We start from the raw sequence: 22,760 nt of genomic DNA, 5'->3' as shown, positions 1-22,760 counted from the left end.
TGGGAGGCACAGGTTCGATTCCCAGCGGGAGCTAATGTGGTTCAGGATTCCACAAAGTTTGTAAGTCTACGCCTACGTCTCATATAGCCTCGCTGCTGAATTGGACATTAAATTTATAACCAATTCAACTCAAACCTGAAGAAAAGGTGTACAAATGGTAAATTTAAGTACAAATAAAGGAACACTGTAATGTTAGGAACTGCTGCTGGTTTCGAAAGTAGCAGTAAAGGTTATGATATTTTAGATAGTTTCGGGTCCAACGCCTCATATTTTTCTTGTGTGCATTCGATGTCTTAAATACAATTTCTCAACTCGCACCAACATAGAAGTTACAGTTGTATCACTTAATGGGTCGTAATAACTGCCATGGATTATATTTTCCTTTTGCTTCGTAACTATATTTTATTTGGCTCTTCTAACTTCATAGGAGCTGGTAGCCTGTAATAATAGATTTATGGAATTTTATATAAATAACATCCACATGTAAGTAACGTGGAGTATGATTATGTAAGAACATAATCATATAAGAAGAGGAGGAGGAAGAAGAAGAAGAAGAAAGAAGAATGTGGTTAATCTACGAATTATAAAAATAAACCCTGTGAGCTAAACTACGACAATATTAATTAAGTAACAAGAGAAATAAACTATATGCAACTATATGAGAAATAAACTATATATAGTAAAGTGATATATGCAACTTCGAAAATTATTATGTATATACTTTATATGCGAAAAAGTATTGAGTAATGAAATATGAATTAAACCTGATGCCTAGAGGCACGATGGCTCAGTGGTAGATTGCTTATCTCTGGTGTGTAAGGTCCCTGCTTCAATCCTTGGCCCATCATTCACTTGCCTTAATCATGCGTCTCCCTTAACCTAAAGGGCATTGTCATTGGACGTTAAACTCAAATATTTCATTTCATTCTCATTAAATGTAGTAACATCTATAAAATTCTCGCAGAAATAGGAAACCAAAGTAGAAACTGGATCCTGTTGACTAAGGATAGAAGTCAGTGAAGAGTTTTTTGTGAACGCGGCATTGAACCTCCGGGTTCCATAAGCCATAGAGTTCCTTAGTTAGTTAACATCTATAGAATACTTATCGGTTTCCTACTACCTAACCTAATTTAATTTTGAAGGATTACTTACTACCTTGACTAGCATACCGAGAAGGGATACATACTTACCTGAGTGCTGTTCAATCCATTGGAGAAGTATGGTAGCACCCATCGTCGAGAACATGAACGCCACGACCTAAATATTATTGTAAAACATTATTACATTAATCATTTTGTGTCATCTATTTTATTTAATATAGTATATTTGCATGTTATTAACAGTATTGTTTTGTTCCAGCTTTATTTATGTTTTGCTTTTATGTTATATTCTGCTTAGAGAACTGTAACACATATGAAATTACTGTCAGTTGTTTGTAAATTCTGCTATATTGTCATTTTAATACTAAAACTAATAACTGAACTCGTGAGAAGGAACGTTCGTCCCAATGGACCTGGGTCGTGTTATCCATTGTATACACCGATATTTTCTAGAGCTTGATTTTGGTGGTAGTGTAGTTTTGATTTTGGGTTCACAATCATCAGATGCAGGGAAGCTTTGATATACTGAACAAGGTTGGACCTAACAATCCTTCATGGTTAACTGTGAGTTTCCATTTCTATGGGAGGCCGACCTCGAAGTGTGATGTTAGCTATAGCATGGTGTGATGGAAAATATGTACACGGGATCAACTACTCTGAGTAGCTAGTTGTGGGAGTGATATTACAGATTAATATAACTATTCTAGTTATTTAGTAGTTTCTAAGATGTTCCTTGGTATAGGATCCAGATCTGTACTGAGAATATATGGAAAAACTATCACTTTCTTTGTGCCAATGAAAAGTTTCTTCATCATCATGAATCGTCGAGTACAGATGTATTTTTCATTGAAGTACTTGGAAGTGTTCTTTGACTGGCGGCCAAAACCCTTAACAGGAACTCTAATTTGGAAACTTAGAAAGAACATTGCAAGTTACCTAGGTATATATAAATGTTTAAACTGATATTTTCAAGTAGACATATTAAGAAGACATTAACATAACAAATGTGGCTGTATTTGTGCTCAATGCACCTTAAGTTATTCTGTTTTTCTCATGTCTTCTAGACAGGTGATGTTATCCCAATGCCTGTTCCATCCAGTTATAGCGACATTACACAAAATGCAACAATCAGAGATTATGTTGGATGGGTTTGGTATGATAGAGAATTCTTTGTCCCTCAATATTGGAACACGGATCGGAGAGTGTTTCTTCGTTTTGGAAGCGTTCACTACAATGCACAAGTTGTAAGTATTTTCAGATTTAATAAGTACAAGCTAGATTTTCAGGCATTCATGAGTTAGCAAATTATTTAACATTTAGAGCACCAATATAGTGCCAAAATGACCAAGATACCAAGCTTTTTCATTTTAAAGAGAATATTACATCTGTAAATGAAAACATTGTATTTTTACTTGAATAGCGGTTTACAATATTATGGTTAGATAACATAAGTAGTCAAAAAAATAGAATTTGACTAGCGAGTCGAAGGAAATTTTTAAATAAATATTTAACAAAGGCAAGTATTGCCTCTTTTGTGGGAAATGGCATCATTTGTTTCGCAAAAGTAACATGAAGTTCGCTTATCGTAATATAGAGATGAATTTTCTATATTTAATTATAACATCTTATTTGTTGTTTATTTACCCATTTTATAATGAAATTCATATAAATTTCACCTTTGTTTTCAGTGGCTCAATGGCGTGCCAGTCTTGAATCATAGTGGTGGTCACTTGCCATTTGTAGCTGAAGTAAATACTAACCTCTTGTTTGGTGAAAGAAATTTGATAACGGTGGCTGTAAACAACACCCTTACACCAGATACAGTACCACAGGGTAATCTCGTGATTGTCAATAATACGGCGAAGTAAGTATGATTTATTTTTAACTTAGAAAAAGATTATGTACACACTTTTATACAGACTGCAAGCAATAATTAGACGTGAGAGAGTCTGGTTCGATTACTGGCGGGAGCTCATGTGGTTCATATCCCACTTTAAGCTGTAGATCCACGTCTCATATAGCCTCGCTTCTGAAACGGACGGTAAAATCAAAATTAAACCAAACAATTCAAGCAATGATTCAGATCAAGTACATTTTTTAAATTGCTTTTTGATTCACCTTTCCCATCTTACACGTCTTAAGCAAAAAAACAAAGTATTGTGGCAAATTATTATTTTCTTGGAAAATCGTAAAGTATAATTTAATTATTGTTTTGTTACATTATTAAGCTTTCCAAATGAACTCTAAATGTGAGAAAATATCATATGTACGCGAATTATAAATGTAAAGAATAAATTTCGAATTATATCACTATTATTAGGAAAGTATGTAATGGAATAAGAAACCACATGTATCTATAACAACTGTAATAGCAGGTCTGTTCATTTATCTTACTATAACTTCTTTATTAAACGAACACTTCAACTGATGTTACACTTATCTGATATTCTCATATTGAGCTCCCTCTTGGCTAAGTGAGTACCGTACTCGCCTTTTGCGTGGGAAACCTAGATTCGATTCCAGTGGGACCTCATTCGGATCGTATCTCACGTTAAACTGTAGATTCAGGGTTTAAGTATCTCGCTTCTGGAAGAGGCACTAAACTCAAAATCACAAAATATTCTCATACTGAAAAAAATATAGTAGAAATTCAATATGTTACGAAGTAGTTACAGAACTCCTCACTTGTTTTGTTGCTATCGAGCAAGCTTTGGCACATGATTCACATTACAAGATCGAACACCTCACAGTGGTTCAGATCACAATTTAAATTGTATATCTCGTCATATATAGTCTTTTTTAATGACAAACAAGGGTAAATAAAGTCAATCAATCAATCAAAATGTAATAGTTTCAAAATCATTTGTTATGCAAAATTCGGGATGTAGGAAATAAAACTGTTATTTAATTCTATTACTAGAACAAACCAAATAATTATGCACAAAGTCCTCTTAATGTGTATCAGTTAAGAAACTGTTAAAACTAAAAGCAGATTTACAACTACTTCATGATACTCATGCTACTACTACGTATTGACAATAGTATGTGTAATATTAATAAATTTACAGGTTTGGTTTTGATTTTATTTTTAAATGACAAAGATGACAAAGGGAGATATTCTTCTTCTAATTTGCAATTTAACTCTCCCAAACTCTTTTCTTGGCATAGAAAAATTGCAGAAATAATTAAGAACTTGTGAAAATAATGTTATCCTTCGTTTATTGTTTATGCATCCAGTTGGTAACCTATAGCTTCCAAACCTGAGATTTACTGGTAAGAACCAATTTCCGAAACTAATCTTAATAGTCATATTTGCATAGTATATTTTTCCGAACAATATTTCTGGGAAAATTGAATTATAAGTGAGCGCTTGAAATCTGAAGTATGAAATTTTCTCCGAGATAATAAAAATCGAGAAATATCACTTTAAGCTAAAGCGAAATATTAATATTGAAGCACATTCTTTCGCCATGAATTCAAAATTACACTGAGATATCGAAATTTTGATTTTACTAATGGAAAGTGAACTGATGAATCTGCTTTATTGTTTGTTTTTCACTAAACACATTTATTTTATAAAACGTTAACTTGTTACAGGTATCCTACTGGCTACAGATACTTGGACTATTCTTTTGATTTCTTCAACTACGCCGGAATTCACCGATCTGTGCAATTGTATACAACCCCGAAAGCGTACATTGATGATGTTACTATTACTACCAACATTTCAGGAACTACAGGTAATAATATTGTCAATGTTTACAAATCGATTGCAACACTTCACGAAACTGTCTGGAACAGCTATTTACAACTGGCTGTACCAAGATGGCGTAGAATGTTTTTTTCAATTAGAACAACGACTGAGAGGAACAGGGGCGTAAATGAGGAAACAATGTCCCAAGAGAATGGACTAGATATTGATTTACAGTGTAAGAGTAGTTATAAATCCATGAGTGATGTACTCGTACTTGCAAAACTATCAACACTTGCATTATTGATGCTGTCTTCCTGTCATTTGTTCTGGGTTTTTGTGTGTACGTGTATTCTTTAAAATTGTGTTTTGTATTCTATATTTGATATTAAGGCCTTGTACTTGTTAGAAGTTAAGTCGATAACATTTCACCATGTACAGTACTTTATATGGTATAATAATTATAATACTAAAATGTTTTCAGGAATTATCCAGTATTCCGTGAACATAGATGGAGTATCCCAGAATGTTGATCCTCAAGTTACTGTGCGTGTGCTTGATAAGGAGGGCAATATCGTTGCTGTTGGTAGTGGTTTAAGGGGAGACTTATCAATTGAAAATGCTCGATTTTGGTGGCCATATACTATGAATGATAACCCTGGGTATCTTTACATCTTGGAGGTAAGTTTGGGTTTATCAAATGTAAAAATAGGTTGGAAAATAATATTCCTTCCTAGGTTTGGAACAAGTAACTGTTTAGCTTGTGTTCTGCCTTTAGACATTCAATGTGAAGACATTCATGTTATACGCAGCTGTTCTGGAAAACATTATTTTTTCGACAATGATTCTGCCGTGAGTCCCATGTATTTACTAGCTTTGGATGTACCTGACCATTCATATCATAGATCAAATTCACTAATAAGACTTATTCTTTGTGTTGCATCTCAATTTAATATGATCCTGCTGCTGTCAAATATGCTGTAAAATGCATGTGCCCTTAAAGTTCTAAGCGTGGTTAAATGATTTAAATAAATAAAATATCGTTCGATGAGCGTGAAACTATATCGACGAATAAAACAGTAGGCCTAATGAAATGTTTTCGACAACACGGTCGTAGTAGTTCGAAATTCTTCTGCAAGGTGGCAGAATGTCAAGTTGCAATATGGCAACCTGTGGTGCAGATGAACCATTTTGCGTCGAACAATTTCATGTTAGTCGTTCTGTGAGTTTCGTACAAAATTTCTAAAAGAATGACCATCAAATAACTCCGTCTGCAAGTTGTATAAAGAAATCACACTTCCAAAAATAAGACTGTAAATATGTAGTATTAATAATATAGAAAGAAACCTTTCTTGACATATATACATTAGAATAATTACACATTAAAACTGGTAAGAATATAAAATCTATTTTGAGATACAATAATGTTAACCGAGGGTGCAAATTCAAGAAAAAAGGGCACACTGGCTAGGGAAAACCATCTGGTATGTCTTTCACGTTTGAGGGAGATGTCGAGAAAGTTCGAGCTTATTTTTAACGCACTCACAAAAGGCTACAGTTTAACTAATTCCGAACTTACAATGCTGCACACAGCTGTGAGTAAGACTTTATACATGTGTTTCCTTCGATCGAAGATGGTACAACATTTAACACCTATTGATCATCCATGCCGCACACAATTTTGTTAGTCATTCCAAGAGTTGTACAATGACAATCGTACGTTGTATGAACTATATTTCAGTGATAAGGCTACGTTATATGTGACAAGGAGCATGTACATGGCATATACGGAGGACTACTGCGACATTTTGTCCCGCCTCAAGCTCAAGATGCGTCCCATCAGCCTACTTTATGAAACGGTACCGGTTCACCATTCGGCCCGTATTCCCTTTTTCTGGATTCGCCGGTAATTCTCATGCACAACGTGCGCCTTCAAAGTTTGTCCCTTGACCTTATTGTCATTTGGCGTGTAGTTTCTGTCTCACACTAGAGAAGTCGGATACACCCATTACACGACCGGACTAAGTTCTCAGTGACTACCAATTATACCGATTGTTGGAGGCAGTTCTGGTGGTGGACGGGGCCTACTGGCTACCTAGCTGTTGATTTTGAGATACTTTGAATGCGTAAGAATCCCATACCGGACCTAAGACTACACAGAACACTCTCTCATCGAGACTCTTTCCGCTTTTATCCACTCCATGGATATACGAACTAAGTATGTTCAACGTGTTGACGTACCACGTGGTATTATATCTTGGGCCCAAAGATACAATTTAGTTGCCCATTTCGAAGAATAGCTGAGGCCTTATCTCCGCTGGTAGGAGCAGCAAGTCACCCATCTCTGACTAGCCTAGGCCTTCATTCTCTGGTACATTTTTGTCCGATTCGCTAGCAGCGGGCCATACAAGGGGAGCAGCTTTAGAACTAAAAGTAACGAGAGTAACGAGCTTCCACTTACATTCCGAATTACTATCTCCCTTGCTCACACTCAAATCATCACAATGCATGTGATCCGAAACTGTTTGAGGTGACTTCTTCTTTCTCAGCATAGGCTTAGGACCAGCCAAAGAGGGGGTTGCGAGGAGTAAACAAACAAAATACTTGTATCTGAGGTCTGAATAGCCTCATAAAATTGTTGATATGGTGCTTGACTTACCAAAACCAAACGCCTTTTGCGCCGTTTGATCTTCCAAAATGCACGGTATGTACTTCTTTCCCGAAGAAACTATCTGTAAAAGCTTTTCTTCATATGATTACTACATGGCTTATGGCACAGTTTGCACACAACTGTGCAAATTTCGTCAAATGGACGGAGTCATATCCTACTTTCATAGTAATGCTAGGAATTACCTTAGTGAGAGAGTATGTCATACTACTGGATTCGATGAGCTGCTCACAATGATCAACAGTTTTTACGTTGACCACCAAGGTGACAAGATTTTATCCCCTCCGATACTTTGCTATGAAGTATCTCAAAGATATTATGAACAAACTACCTCTATCCCAAGACATCAGTGAACCGCAAGAGCACATCACTGCTGCATTGCAAACTGATGATAAAAAAAATGCTGAAATGAGCTTGAGTCTAATTACATTACCCAATTGATATATCCAGACTTTGTATGTATCGATTGGATAACAATGAAGACTCACATTGAGCACTTGAGAATTACTGTATTACAATTTTTCACTAAACTCGGACATTTATGTGTAAAATTTTAAATAATTTACACACTTAATACAAAATATAAGCCAACTGGTAAGTATATTTCACTTAAAGTGTATATTGCAATTCGGAATTTAAATTAAGTTTCACATCACTGAAGAAGCGTAGACGTTTGTCCCCTTCGACTTTAAAGTGCCATGCAGTTTCTATACACGCTAAATGGTAGTTGGCAATCATTTGGTCTTTACAAAGCATATATTTATGTATTTTGAAATATAATTTATCTGAAAACAATAAAATAAAAGTGAATAAATTAATAGATTGTAGTTGGAAACTAGACTCTGTTACTTTTAAGTATATTTTTATCAGGACACATTAACTAACAAACTCACAAACACGTTTTTAGTCATTTCTTATGTCAAATGATTGATCTCATTATGGTTAATGATTATAAACTATTGATAAAAGGCCAGTTCCATTAACATGTGTTTTGAAACTATAGAACAATACATTAATGTTAACTACTTTTGTGAAATTATTGGTAAAGTAATTGTTATTGTGAAAAACGGAAAGTAAAATATTTCTGGAATTGACGTTTTTAATTTCTGTTGCAACGTTCACAGATTACTTTAGCTGTAGAAGATCCAAGCAGCAGCTCTGATATTTACCGATTACGTGTGGGCATTCGAACCGTAAATTGGGATTCTCAAGGTCTCTATATTAACGGGAATCCATTTTATTTCAGAGGTTTTGGAAAACATGAAGATGCAAATGTAAGTAGTTTTTGTACACTTCTTTCTTAAATATTGTTTCTATTTCATTTCTGATTTTTACTATATTTTTTTGTATTTAACTTGAATGGCAAAAACAATATAATAATTTTACTTCTACATTTTATTATGTTGTAATTAAGTAATATTACATTCGTTCTAAATTTACAGCTTATGTAAGATTACACAGTGAAATATACTCAAACATGGGTTGCAATCATAAAGATAATTTTCAGAATTATGGAAAAGTGTTTATAATTTTCTCTTCTAGGTTGCTTAAATTTAATATGTTATTGCTAATTTACAAGCACCTTGTGATTTCTGTGCTTTAACAAATATCTACAAGGGCTGCCAAAAATTATCTACACTTTTCATTTTACAAATTTATTTACGCACTGGTATGGATTCAACATGCATACCGTTTCTCTACACAGTTACCTCCCGCGAATACACTTGCACCAGCAGTCCACAAGCTTGTGTGTGTTATTTTCCAAAAAGTATGATTTTGTTTAATCGTGAAGCCCCATTTGTATCACTTTCTGCAAGTCTAAGAATATGGGAAAGCCATATGATATTCTGGTAAGACGCAACATCATCGATGATAATGTCTATTTTCCACAACCATCTCTTGGGCGTCCATGGTAGTAGTTGATGGACGAATTGCTCCCTCTTGGTCCGTAACACTGAATCCACGGAAAATGCTTTTATATAATAAAGTACTGTTCCCGTATTTTAATAAAATTCTGTGATTAATTTCAACCCCTTTCACACTCTCCTATCAGAGAAATTGAATTCCCATTCGTAGTTTCTCGTTGGTGCACACTGCTAGCGTAGCGGACATATTTACACTATAATAGCTGAATAGCAAACGACAAGATAGGGATGAGATTTCGGACAAGTGACAACAGCTGTACTAACTGTAAACCAGAGTTGTAAATGAAAACTCCTTTCTCCTGAGTTTTATCATGAGATAACTCGTTTGAAAAGAAAATATGAGCATGAGTAGAATTCAACTCGAAATAGATGAGTTTGTGCGTTAAACCACGCTAAACACTAGGTATTACTATTTTCCCAAAATAACATAGTCGTCCATTTGTCCGTTTGCTGTTTTCCGATCTCTGAGAAGCGACTAATCTGCAAATTTGTTATTAAATAAATGATGCTGCAGGTTAGGGAAGGTAGCTCACGAAATAGCTCAAGGCGACCGGAAGTGTATCTACTTCAAGTAATATTTCTTGAATTGGCGAAATTTATCATATTTTTTTAATGTTTGTCCCAATTTATAACACAATAGTTATGTAAAAGCCAAAGACAGAAAATATCTTGCCTTGTGTGTAATTGATAGGTTATTTTATTTTTAAAGAAATCAACAGAAGTAGAGATTGTTGTAACTTGAAAGTCGTATGGACAAAATCATCTCGGTATCAAACAATTCATTTCGTCGTTTTTAAAACTCAAATATTCTTGAATTTCTTCATGTAATAACAAAATGCAAGTAATAGAATCAGACGTTTCACATTTTTCTTTCCATTTTTTTTTCATTGTAAACTTGAAGCTTTTGCGTCTTCTGGATCACAGACGAGCAACTTCCTATTCGCGGAATTGAAATCAGTTTGAACAGCGAAAGAACCAATCAACGCTCTCGGTAGGCAGGATCAGTGTCGTCGTGTGTGGATGGCGCTGCCATGGATTGTCATAGTAACCGGCGGATTGTTTTCCTCTGCTTCGCATCTCAGTACAGAAAGATCAGATAAGCTAATGTTCACTTTTTCTTGTAATGTCTCTGGGCCGGACGTTCCTTTCCAACTTTTTTATATTAACAGATTTTTCTTTCGTTTAAAGAGTTCACTTTGAAAATATTTAAGTTCCGGAAAGTACGTCAACAGAAAAGCTGTTCCCGAAATGCAACTAAAGGAGCGAAAGACTAATAGTTACTTTCGATATTTCCACGTAGGTGCCGTCAGATCGACTGGTTAGTTCGGTCATCGCGTGTTAGAGGCGCTACTGTCGCCGAGTTTCCATTTTTTCGTTGAGTTTGCAGTCTGTATATTGTAGGCTGTGTTCTGGATTAAATTAGATTTTTTCCAGATATAAACTATAAATTAATCAGGTTTTCGTTTCTGCTTTCGAGGGACTATAGAAGAGAAAAAAAGAATATGGTAATCATGGAAAAATCAAGTTCGAGATTTTAACGAATTTACATTTTTCGTGTCCCCTGCATGCCGACAAATTATTTCTAGAATGTCCCTCTCCGTTCACTTGTCTAGAATGTCCCTCTCTCTGTTTCCGATGTATGTACATTTGCGTAGAGACCATATTGTTCAACTTATCCACACCAAATTTGAAACGTATGCTTTTTATAAGACTTCCCAGTAGGATTTTTCGACTTTTCTTCCTATTTCCAAAAATAATTGTAATTTACTGAAGGATGCAAAAGAAAAACGCATTTTAAAAAAAAAATAGCTCTAAGGATTCTGTTTACATTTCAGACATGAATATTTCATTAATAACCCTGTACTGTGGTATGACATTTCACTTGAGAAATCCAGAAGTAGTAGTTACTTTAGAAGGCGTGTTATTTTCCGACGATTTTCCCAAAAACGACTACGGCGATTTTGTTTATATTTCATAAAGAAACATTAATTATAAATAAATTAATAAGCTGACAATATGACAACTTGTTTGTTCTTCAAAAGATCATTTAATCTTGGAGTGAGTTTTCCAGACGATTTTCTCAAAAACAGCCAAGCGATGGTTCCACCTGTCATAAACAAATGTTTCATTAAAAACTTGCCAATGTGGCGTAAATCGGTTGTTCTTTAAAAATCCACAAGGCGTAGTTTATTTTTTAGGGACGAGTTTCTCCAAGATGATTTTTTCAAAATTGACTACTAAGGCATTTTTGCTCATATTTTATAAATTGAAAAATATTATTAGAATTTAACGAAGACTAAATGTTCAAAGACCAATGTTAATCTATAAATTTTATCGAATTGAACAATATAATATACATGAGTGGAAAACTGATGCGTAGTTTCCGAAAAGATAGAGGAAAAACTAATTAATTCGTAAACCTAAGAACTCAAGTTGTACGAGAATCATTGTAATTATTGAAGTGAAACTGATATTGAGCTATAAACTCATTAAACTCTTCATTATGATACTAGCAAGACAACAGTACAATGTGATTAATGATATATGGCTTTAATTATCATAAAATATATAATTTTAATTTCTTTTGAACTAAAATATTGTCCAAATATAAAACATATTCAGTCAATAGATCACACCAGAACAATTGAACAAGATAAAATGCTTGGGAGTAAATTGTAATTGTATTGTTCTCGAATAAGTAACTTTAAGCAGCGCTAAAAGGTGCAATTTATTTCCAATAATAATTACAAATTTTTATGTTACTAAACGAAATGATTATATAGGCCTCTTTCTGTATTGTATAGGTAATGAAATACAGTATTAACAAGCAGATTGTTGTCTTTTCCTAACGATGGCATACAATTTTTTACTCGTATATTTTCTTCAAACAGCTATCACGTACAAAATATCCTCTTACCATGTAGATGAATTTTGGTTGAACAGATAATGAGTATATAGGAGATACATACTGAATAGAGCCAAAAACGCTAAGAATAATTGCCGAAAATTATATATGAGCAGCTTAGATATCAAATGGATAAATTTAGGAAAATGGATACATAGACTAATACTATCATTCACTTCTATACATGGGAACCTTTTTTTAAAAAAATATTTTGCAAACAGTAAATTATTAGACCATAAACTACATAATTATGGTTTTGGTTGCCATAATTATAGAAAAATGATATTAAGTATTGAACTTCAAATTTCTCTTCTGACAAATTTCCTGGAATTTTGGACTTAGGCTATCTGGCACCCAAGCTACCTATATTGAAATAGATGTGGAAAACGATTTAAATGAAACGAAACCCAATGAAAGTTTTTGTAAAAAAGGGAGGAAAAGAAAGATATTAAATATTATTTAATGAAAGCAAATGAACAGATTAAGGTAATGTTTTAAGATACATTTCAGGGAATGTGACAGAAACTACGATAGAAAGTGAAAATTTAATTAATAAACGGTTTATGCTACAAGAGACAGATTTTGTTAATTTTGCATTGCTGCAATTTTCAATTTGCAGCAAAAGGTGTCCCTGATGACAGGATATCTATGATGCTCTATAACGATATAGATTAAAATTATATATCCTTTTAAAGGAACACACGCCCATAGAAATGGCTGAGGTAAAAAAAAATCTAAAAGTAAGATATTAATTCCTTAAAACATATAATGTACTGCATTTTCAGATTCGAGGTCGAGGGTTCGATTACCCAGTTGTTGTGAAAGACTACAACTTAATTAATTGGATTGGTGCTAATTCGTTCCGTACATCTCATTATCCTTACGCAGAAGAAATCATGGATTTGGCTGATGAACAAGGGATTGTCGTGATTGACGAAGCTCCAGCAGTAGCTCTTAGGTAAATATTGTTTATAATATTTTGAGAGATGTATATCCATTGCTTGAATAATTAGTAGTATAAATAGGTAGAATGAAATTGCAATAGTGCACCATAACAAGGAAGACGTTGGTTGTTTTCCAAAAGAGTTTCTTTAACTCCTAAAACTATAACGGTATTATAGATCTAATATACTATAATTATTACAGCTATAGTTATAGATATATTAACTATCTCTGAGTTACGAAAAGGAATATTATCATCTGTTTCTATCAGTGATGTCTCCAGCTTTAATTTGCAGTATTGGCTTCAGTAACTGCTTTACAATATGCGACATTAAAAGCTTCTATCAGTTGATGTTTCTTGAAGGTTATGCCGAAATACTGCCGTAGTCACATTTGAACAACCTGATTGTAATACTTTTCTAATGAGCCGAATATGGAAACATCTAGCAGCTGCGTGCAAGCTGACAAGAACGATTCTGTTCTGAGAAGCAAAAATATAATGTGGATAGATGTGAAGTATAAGACATTTGTCGGTCTACAATGAGCAGCGCAGGATTATATTGTGACAATCGAGCATGAGTAGCGAAATACTTTATGTATTATGCAAAAAAACAACATTGCAGTGATCCATCCGTACTTACTAACTAACTGAATCAAACAGCAGGAGCTCTGACTAATAATATTGGCTGGTCCCTTTTCCTTGCGAAAATAAATACCGGAAGAACATAACTGCTACACTCATTGAAACTACACGCAACAGTTGCGTTTCTACCCCTCTCGACCGTACTAATAGCACCCACTTTTTTTTCCTTCTTACCAAGCAGTTTTGATGGTTTGTGTGCTGTTTTCATGCGTTTCATCGCAGCTGTAGATACGTATTACCAGCAGTAATGCATGTTTCTTATACTTTTTCTAATAAATCTTATCAAGATTTTCTTTGTTGACTCCATAAATACGAGCGCGACATGTCGGTTCTGGCGATCTTAGACCTATGTCTGGGTGTCTTTCCTTAAATCCGTAAAACCACTTTTCCCTGGCCTTTTTCTTTTCAGTGTTGAAATGATGGGAAAGCTGATTTTGTTCTGCCAGTTGGAGTGCTAATTTTCTGATATCTCTGTACATTAACTAGAAAAATATACTCTCCATTCTTAGGATGTAAATATATAACTTACTTTCAAATGCGTAGTCGAAACTGTTAGTAAAAGTCCAAGATGTTTGTTACTTTCCACAGCAATTTTGTTCTGACTCAAAAGTCATCTCCAGAGTGTCGACGTCTTCACCGCGTTCTTTCTGGTTGCTTCTCTTAGAGGTCTCATCCTTACAGAGGCCTCATCCAATTAGTTATCCGTAGAAATGAAAAATTATTTTTTCTGCCCCATAGTTTCCAAGCTACTCTAACTAAACAAACTGAAAATTAACAATAGAACATCCATACGTATGAGTTACTCGTATGAGTCAATTTGCATGTTTTGCAATAATATATATATATATATATATATACCTTCGGTTACATCTGGCAACACTGTGTGGTTCCTATTGTACTACAACCGTTACTTTCTACTTTAAAAATATATGCATTAACAAAGCTTCATTTTGGTATAATCATTATTTGTGCATCGCTTCAGGTTCAAAAGTTCTACTATTCCAAACTCCGGGTTGCAGTGTATATTGGACACCCTGTACTATGCAAATATTTTAGAAACATATTGCTTATACAATAGATAATCATATATTTCTTCTTGCAGCTATTTGCAACTAACGTGTCACTTCTTTACACAGCCGATACACATTAACACGTAAAGCTTATCACGTAACACGCTTACTAGGGCAGTGTTACCAAAGTCCCATTATATGAGCCGTGCCAACTTATGCAACTCTCCTCTAATAATATTTATTATTATTATTATTATTATTATTATTATTATTATTATTATTATTATTATTATTATTATTATTATTATTATTATTATTATTATTATTATTATTATTATTATTATTATTGTAAAATGTTCGCTCTTTCGTTCTAGAAGACCTCAGAGTATAAGCTTCTTCTCATATTTACAGGTTGACACACTCTCTTAATTGTTAACATCCATCTGTGATATCATTTTGAACAATTAAAGGATACAAAATAGGGTCTACTGTACGTTCCTTAGTCAATATCATCATGAAGTGAACGATTGAAGTACAATCCGCAGCAAAAAACCTGCAATATCAGCATGTAAGTTTATTGTGAAACGACGAAGTCTGTTGCTCAAAAATAAATATGCAGGTGAGGACGGCGATGTTTTTCCTGGTGTGATTCGTGCCACTTAGACGTTATGTTGATTCCCTGCACTATTAAGCGTAATTTCACAATAAACTTACATGTTCATGTTGCAGGTTTTTTTTTTTTTTTTTTTTTTTTGCTGCGGAGTGTACAATTTTCAGTGTTTCACTGTCTGTGGTATTGTGCAAAGAATCAAATGATCATTGCATGAAGACAAATCATATTAAATTAGCCAACAATTTCCATAGATATACTAAAAGTATTTACGTTGCGTATACGTATTTTATTGAATGTAAAGAAGGCGTGGATTATTTCAATTACAATTATTGTGCGACTGAACAAGCGAGAGGAATTGAATAAACCTCCGATGCTTTGTAAAACTGGATTTACAGCTTAAAGTATGGTTGAAACTAATAACCAAATTAGTATACGAAGCAACTACTACCACCTGGTATCGAAGCCATAACTGGATGCACAGAAATTGCACATGTTAGTCATTTGAAAACAGAGGGTCCATTGTGTTTAATGCATCTTACGACAAAAATATGTTGAAATAACTTTTTTGGATAAAATTTCTTAAAACTAAAATTCAAATTTTCTTCTAGTAACTTCCACCAAGAGCTCTTAGACCACCACTTGGAAGTGATGCAAGAACTTATTCAAAGAGACAAGAACCGCCCCAGCGTCATCGCATGGTCTATCGCCAATGAACCAGATTCGCACCAAGATGGTGGAGATATATATTTTAGGTAGGTCTTTCTAGGTCATTAATCTAATTCTTTGAATTTTCCTTTCTTGTACGTCATATATATTTCATTTAAGTGTTTATTGATATTGTGTGATGAGTAATTGTAAAGACTACTATCTGAAACTGTTAATTTGTTCAGCTATAGTGAAGATTAAATCTGTATATCTTTTTTTCAGCACTGTCGCTAACTATACCAGACAACTTGACTCAACTCGACCAATTACGATGGCGACAAAAGAGGACTTAAGCAACGATAAAGCCGTAAGTTTATAATAATTCCATATCTACAGGCAATTGACCATCTTTCTTTCACCAGTACTACATCTTAAGACTTTCGTGATAATAGTTCGTCATAAGTCCATTTCTGAAATTCAAAATGGTCTGTTTTTCACTAATTGAAATCCACATTTGACCAGTGAAGCGGAAGAATAAAGATGTGCTAATTTATTATATGTGTGCTTCTGGGTGTAGTTGATTTACCAATGAACACAAAATTATCTTAGTTGTTTGATCATTGTTAGATCACTGTAGAACTGCCGAAGTTAACACATAACACAACTCTAGTCTACAGTACCAAACAAATTGTCTACGCTACACGCTGATCATAAGCCAAATAAATAAAAGATATACCGTTAGAATTGTCTTTGCAGGGTGTTTCAAAACAACACCGACAACGTTTGGGAGTTGATTCCTGACATGAAGATAAGACAAAATGTATAGACCAACTTGGATGCACAAATGCCTCCTTTCTGAGTTATAGGCTACCGGATAGGATGAAAAAATGAACTTTAAAGGTCCATAGCTCCAAAACTATAGGATCTACGTAGTCGAGGTGGTCAAGACTTCACTTAAGAACTAATATGTTCCTATCCAAAAATACATGTTTCAGAATACTGTTGTACTCATAAAGCAATTTTTATAGACGAAGTTTGGCTACTGGCGTGTAATTTGAAGTACTCTCCAACTATCTAAAAAAAATGTTGCGGACGTATCGCAGGATTCTGAAACTTGGATATTTGGATAGGGCACATGCTTGTTCTAAGTGTAGTCTTGACCCGAGTACGGTAGGACCCATAGTTTTGGAGTTATGAACCTTTAAATTTCATTATTCATGTTTTTGGCAGCCTATAACTCCAAAAGGAAGCATTTGTGCACCCAGGATTGCCTATACTTTTTGTCTTAACTTGGTTTCAGGAATCACCTCCACAATGCTGTCGGTGTTGTTTTGAAACACCCTTTATAGTATATTCTAGGTCTGTAGTTTATATACGAATCATATGCGCGCAATGCTGGAAAATACAAATGTATTTTGTTTCAATTGAGACTCAATCAACTTCTCTTTAAGAGAAATATGTTTCCCAAGTTCTATCATGATAATTTACTGAGCACTCAAATTACAAGTAATGCATAACAGCTAGCAGTGACTGTGACTATAGAAAGTGTGTGTCACAGTCAGAAGAAAAATAGAGCTCCCTTGTAGCTACGTGGGTGACGTAAGGCCGTTTGCCTCTGGAGATCTGGGTTTGATTCCAGGTAGGAGGGTATGTGGTTCGGATCACACGTTGAGCTGTGGGTTCACGTCTCATATAACCTCGTTGCTTAAAGGGATCCTAAATTCAAATCAAACCCAAATTACGAACAATAATAGGTACAATATCCTTCAGCAGAATAAAAAAGTTGGAATATTAGTTTTTTCTAACTATACTGAGCATAAATGTCGGAGATCTTATTGAATGGCTACGTCCGTCTGTCTGTCGACAGGTAGCAGAGCAGGTGAAAGATAACAAGAAGAAGTTCTTTTGCAATCGATTCAGCGTCCTAAGAGTAGACTTCAACTCCTCCGTTGAAGCTCTATTCAAAACGGAAATGGTTAATATTAACCATTTCGGTTTCAACGTTTATCGCCTTAGAAGTGGTTTATATATAGTCGGAAGTGGTTTATGCAAAGGATTCAGCAAATCAAGAAAACATATCATGATTATCCGCAACACTTTACAAAAACTGGAAATGGTTCAAGTTTACTATTACTTCCGGTTCCAATACTCATTTTCATGTAGCAAAAAGAAACTAATATATATCAAGAGGTGCCTTTGCAATCTATTCAGCGACCAGTGAATAAATAGGCTTTACGTTTTCCGTTAACTCCCTATTCAAGCCGTAAGTGGTTTAAATTAACAATTACCGGGTATAACATTTATCGCCATAGGATGCAAAAGAAAAGATAGGAAGATAGATTCTTTAGACTTATTATCTCAAATTACGTATCATGACTATCGACAATATTGTAGTAAAGTCAAAAGTAGTTAAAATTTACTAATGCTACAATTTCAATATTAATGTCCATAGAATAAAAGCGAAAGAAACGGGAAGAGTTGTTTTTGTAATCGACTCAAGGTCCCAAGAATATTCCATCTCCTCCCTAATCCTCTATTCGCACCAGAAGTGGTAAATATCACCTTTCTATGAAGAAAAATTGAATGTTTCCTGACGATGCGACGTGGTTTTAGTAAGTGTTTTCACGAGAACACTTACTGAAAACACCTTTTTATTGTCCCAACGTAGTCTCCATAGAATAAAAACGGTAATAGATAGCGAGAATATTTTTCCATTCGACTCAGCATCTTCATAGAACACATCAATATCACTAGCAAGAGTCTACCAAAGAAGAAAATGGTTGAAATGTACTAGTATTTTTCCGGTTTCAGTATGTATTATCATAGAGCAAAGATCACATTGCATATAAAAAAGCTGTTTTCGACACATATTCAGCGTCCCAATAATGAGTTTTATCTCTACGTTTATTTCTCTGTTCAAACCAGAACTTATAAAAGTTTACGATTTTCGGTTACACCATTAATCGCATAATGGATAAAACGGAAATAGATGGTGATAAGCAGTCTTCTATATAGATTCAGCACGTAAGAATACTTTTCTTGTCTGACTTTATTCCGTTATTGCATCAGGAAGTGATAGACATCAATTAGCACTTCCAGTTTCAATCAGTGTGACCACCGCTAATACTTTCGTACTAGATCTAGTACCTTTTATAATATTTTTGTGTTCTAGTACATTCACCAACAAATCTGGTACTTTTCTCCTCCTCTACTTTTCTCATAAATACATTTGGAAGAGAAAATAGAATCTCATGAAAATTTGGCAATGTACGAAAATTTCACTGTTCCTGGTAACTTTTTTCTGCCTGTTTTTAACAGTGGTATTTACGAGAACGGAAGTCTGACACAGATGCCATCCGGTCGCCTCCAACTAATAAATTACCACAGTAATCAATATTATAATACATATTTGGTGACCAGTAAACATGCTATTAAGGAATTAAAACTCGATTTTCTCAATAATCCCAATTTATGATATTTCTTGTTTCCCCCCGACATCCTCTATATTTCTCATACTTGTGTTACTTCAGTGGTTTTACAGTGAGTTCAAATACGACAATTAAGAAGCGATTCCGCCAGGATTTTTAGTTTGGGGGTGTAAACTCAAAATTGGAAGGGTGTAAATGGTTTGCACGGTTTGTTCAAATTTTGACTGTAAAACATTTGAAATTGGTGAATCTTCCAAAATTGTAGGGGTCACTCCCCCACCCACAGGAGAAGGGGAGCTGCCGGAAATCTTCTAATAAGATAATAATATCGTAAAATGTCATAAATAGAGTGAAACAGGAGAAGATAAAATTTTAGTACTTCCACCCAGATCTAGTACTTTTTTTCTGCATAGGTTAGTACAAAATATTTTTGCTGGGTTGTCACACTGGTTTCAATAGTAATATACATAGTGCAAAAGAAGTAAGGGATAGCGAGTAGTTGCTCTTTTTATATGAATTCAATGTTCGAGGAACAGGTTCTATCTTTCATCTTATTACTCTATGACAAGTAGTTATGGATGTGCAACTTCAAGTTTGACTATTGATTTCGAATAGTTCGGAAGTTTATCGTAGTTTCAAACTATGAAACTAAACTCAAGTGTTATTGGCAATGATCGACACAGCTTGTAGCACCATAAAATTAGTTTTGTTTGATTTTGTCGGAAACTACTTATGAGAATTTATTCTTAGGCATGCCATTTGGTTCAAACTTACATGGTTGATTAATTGAAATAGGTATTACCCCTGCAGAACGTTATAGAATAATTAAGTTTTAAATTTTATGGTAATTTAGGGATGGTAATTTGGGGTGGTATATAATTAACTATGCCATAAGGAGTGCAATTTAAGATAAGAGAACTTTGAATTTTTACAATAAATTTTTACTTCATAAGCAATCACAACACATTTTAATATACACTCTGTAAAGAAAAAATAGCGACACCTCAATTCTCAAGGTAGCTTACACAGAAAACCATATTTACAGCCGGCTAGAAGAGGAATAGAAGGAAATTATGAGTGTGGTAGTTCATTTGCATTATCTCTGACACCTACGGTGCACAACGGCGCTTACTAATTATTTATGTATCAGTAATATTCTCTCCAGATGGCACCTGAGAGCGTCTCGTAAGTTATTGGAGTGAGAATTCTGCATTGCATTTGTGATATGTAAGCCCAGGTAATTAGCATTTTGTGATCGTTCTCTGCTTTGTCATTGTTTGAACTGTGTCAAGTGGCAATATTGTGGTTGTGCAGCGTTGTTCTTGTATGAAATTGTCGCTACATGTGGACTGTAAACAAGTATGATGGGTAAGAAATGTAACTTGTCGTCACGTTAACAAGACATAATTCTTGTTTTGCACAGCTAAGTTACATCTCTAAAGGAGATGGCTGGAATACTCAAAATTGACCATTCGACGGCAGGAAGAATAATTTACAAGCAAAAATAGTATAAGAAATCATCCCTTCGTCAACAGTGTGATAGAAAAAGAAAGCATCACCTAGAGCAGATCGCCAAATAAAATCAATAGCATTGCAGAATTAAGGAATGACTTGCCCGGAAATTGTTTCTATAATTTGAGGTGATCTTGGAACTGCAGTTACTCGTACGACTGTATTGTCCTAACTGTATGAAAGGGATATTACGAAGAAAAAAACCGCCTGGAAAGTCGAAACTGTCAAAAACATAGAAGACTTCAACACGTAGTTTTGTGAGGCGATATGCTACTTGGACATATGACAACTGAAATCATGTTGTTTCCTCCGTTGAAAAAAGTTTAGAATAGTGGGAAACGATAGTGGTGTGAAGTTGTGGATACGAATAAGCGAGGAACTTGACACGGATTTTGTTTAAGAGATGCAGATATTCAGTTACTGAGTGATGGTATGGGCTTTCATTTGATGCACAAAAAAAGTCTTCAAATTCTGGTACGTAAAATTCTTACAACAGCTAAAGATAACTTTCCTGAAGAAAATATGGACTACTTCTTTTTCGAGGACGTTAATGCTTCATGCCACCGAGCGAAAATTGTTAATACGTGGTGCAAGAATATGACTATTCAGACTCATGTGGCCTCCAAACTTACCTGACATGAATCCAATTGTCAAGTTTGGGTCGATATGAGCAGAAGACTCAATAGACAAATATCTCAGATAGAATGGAACTCATGGAACAGATAATCCGGGAGTGATTCCATGAAATCGAGGTTGCATTTTGCAATAGCCTTGTCACAAAAAGGCCTCGACAATTTCCTGCACTTCCTAAAGCCCATGGTCTACATACGAAATCTAGTTTGATGTATTGTACCTCTCAATGTTCGTACACAATATATCTTACTCTTAAGAAATTACATTTTTTGTTTTGTGCTATTATTGTTGATCTTTCATACTTTTATGTAAAATTCTTCCCACAGCCGTTTTTGCTGAAAACACACATAGCTACTAATATATACATATAAATTCATTATATACATATAAAAAACTTGAAACTGCGGCGCAAGTATTAAGAATGAACTGCTCATTAAGAATATACACTGTAATATTATCAGCAATTCATGTAAAAAATCATATTGGTTAATGTATGTTGTGGAAACCATATCCGAGCAAGTGTCGCTATTTTTTCTTTACAGAGTGTAATAAACAAATGATAACTGCAAAAAGAAAGTAGTTTACTATTTGACGCTGTAGACACTTTTGCGACCGACTTCTAGAAGCTTGAACCGAAACTTCCTGAAAAGCGCTTGTCCACTACATTTTCCACTTCTTTTGGTATTTCCGACCACTCGTTTTTGCATATCTTTCACATCTTGATCAAAGTATGCTTTTTAGCCATTTTGCGATTAACTAGAGCCCAAAAACACTCAATGGGTCTGGCCTGAGAAACTTTTGGCGAGTTCTCGTTTTTGCCGACAAACTCCATACCAAAGTCAGTAAGTGCGTCGCACACTTTTTTCAGATAATGGAGTATGCCATATGGGGCCGAAACATAATGTTATGTTCCGTGATCTTTTTGCATCCGTGGAATGAACACCTTTTTCAATGCACTCGAAATAGCTGTCACTGTTGATTATCCCACGTCGAACAACAGCACGCGAAACTTTGCCGTTTGCCGCGACTTCTTACCAAATTAAAC

At 34.6% G+C, this 22,760-nt stretch overlaps 1 protein-coding gene across 1 annotated transcript in view; it reads left to right on the top strand.

Moving 5' to 3' along the window:
- Nucleotides 1-22,760, top strand: part of LOC145660823 (beta-glucuronidase-like) — a 46,303-nt gene that overhangs the window by 19,999 nt on the left and 3,544 nt on the right. Inside the window, exons 3-10 of the mRNA XM_081726242.1 lie at nucleotides 2,165-2,344; nucleotides 2,789-2,964; nucleotides 4,698-4,840; nucleotides 5,276-5,472; nucleotides 8,584-8,733; nucleotides 13,075-13,247; nucleotides 16,106-16,249; nucleotides 16,425-16,509. Of these exons, the coding sequence (XP_081582368.1) occupies nucleotides 2,165-2,344; nucleotides 2,789-2,964; nucleotides 4,698-4,840; nucleotides 5,276-5,472; nucleotides 8,584-8,733; nucleotides 13,075-13,247; nucleotides 16,106-16,249; nucleotides 16,425-16,509 (1,248 nt within the window). The remainder of the gene's footprint in view (nucleotides 1-2,164; nucleotides 2,345-2,788; nucleotides 2,965-4,697; nucleotides 4,841-5,275; nucleotides 5,473-8,583; nucleotides 8,734-13,074; nucleotides 13,248-16,105; nucleotides 16,250-16,424; nucleotides 16,510-22,760) is intronic.

Source organism: Thermobia domestica, chromosome 9 (genome assembly GCF_964235325.1).
Source record: "Thermobia domestica chromosome 9, izTheDome1.hap1.1, whole genome shotgun sequence".
Taxonomy (NCBI): domain Eukaryota; kingdom Metazoa; phylum Arthropoda; class Insecta; order Zygentoma; family Lepismatidae; genus Thermobia; species Thermobia domestica.
The sequence above is the reverse complement of the archived record's forward strand: the minus strand, read 5'-3'. Positions and strand labels throughout refer to the sequence as shown.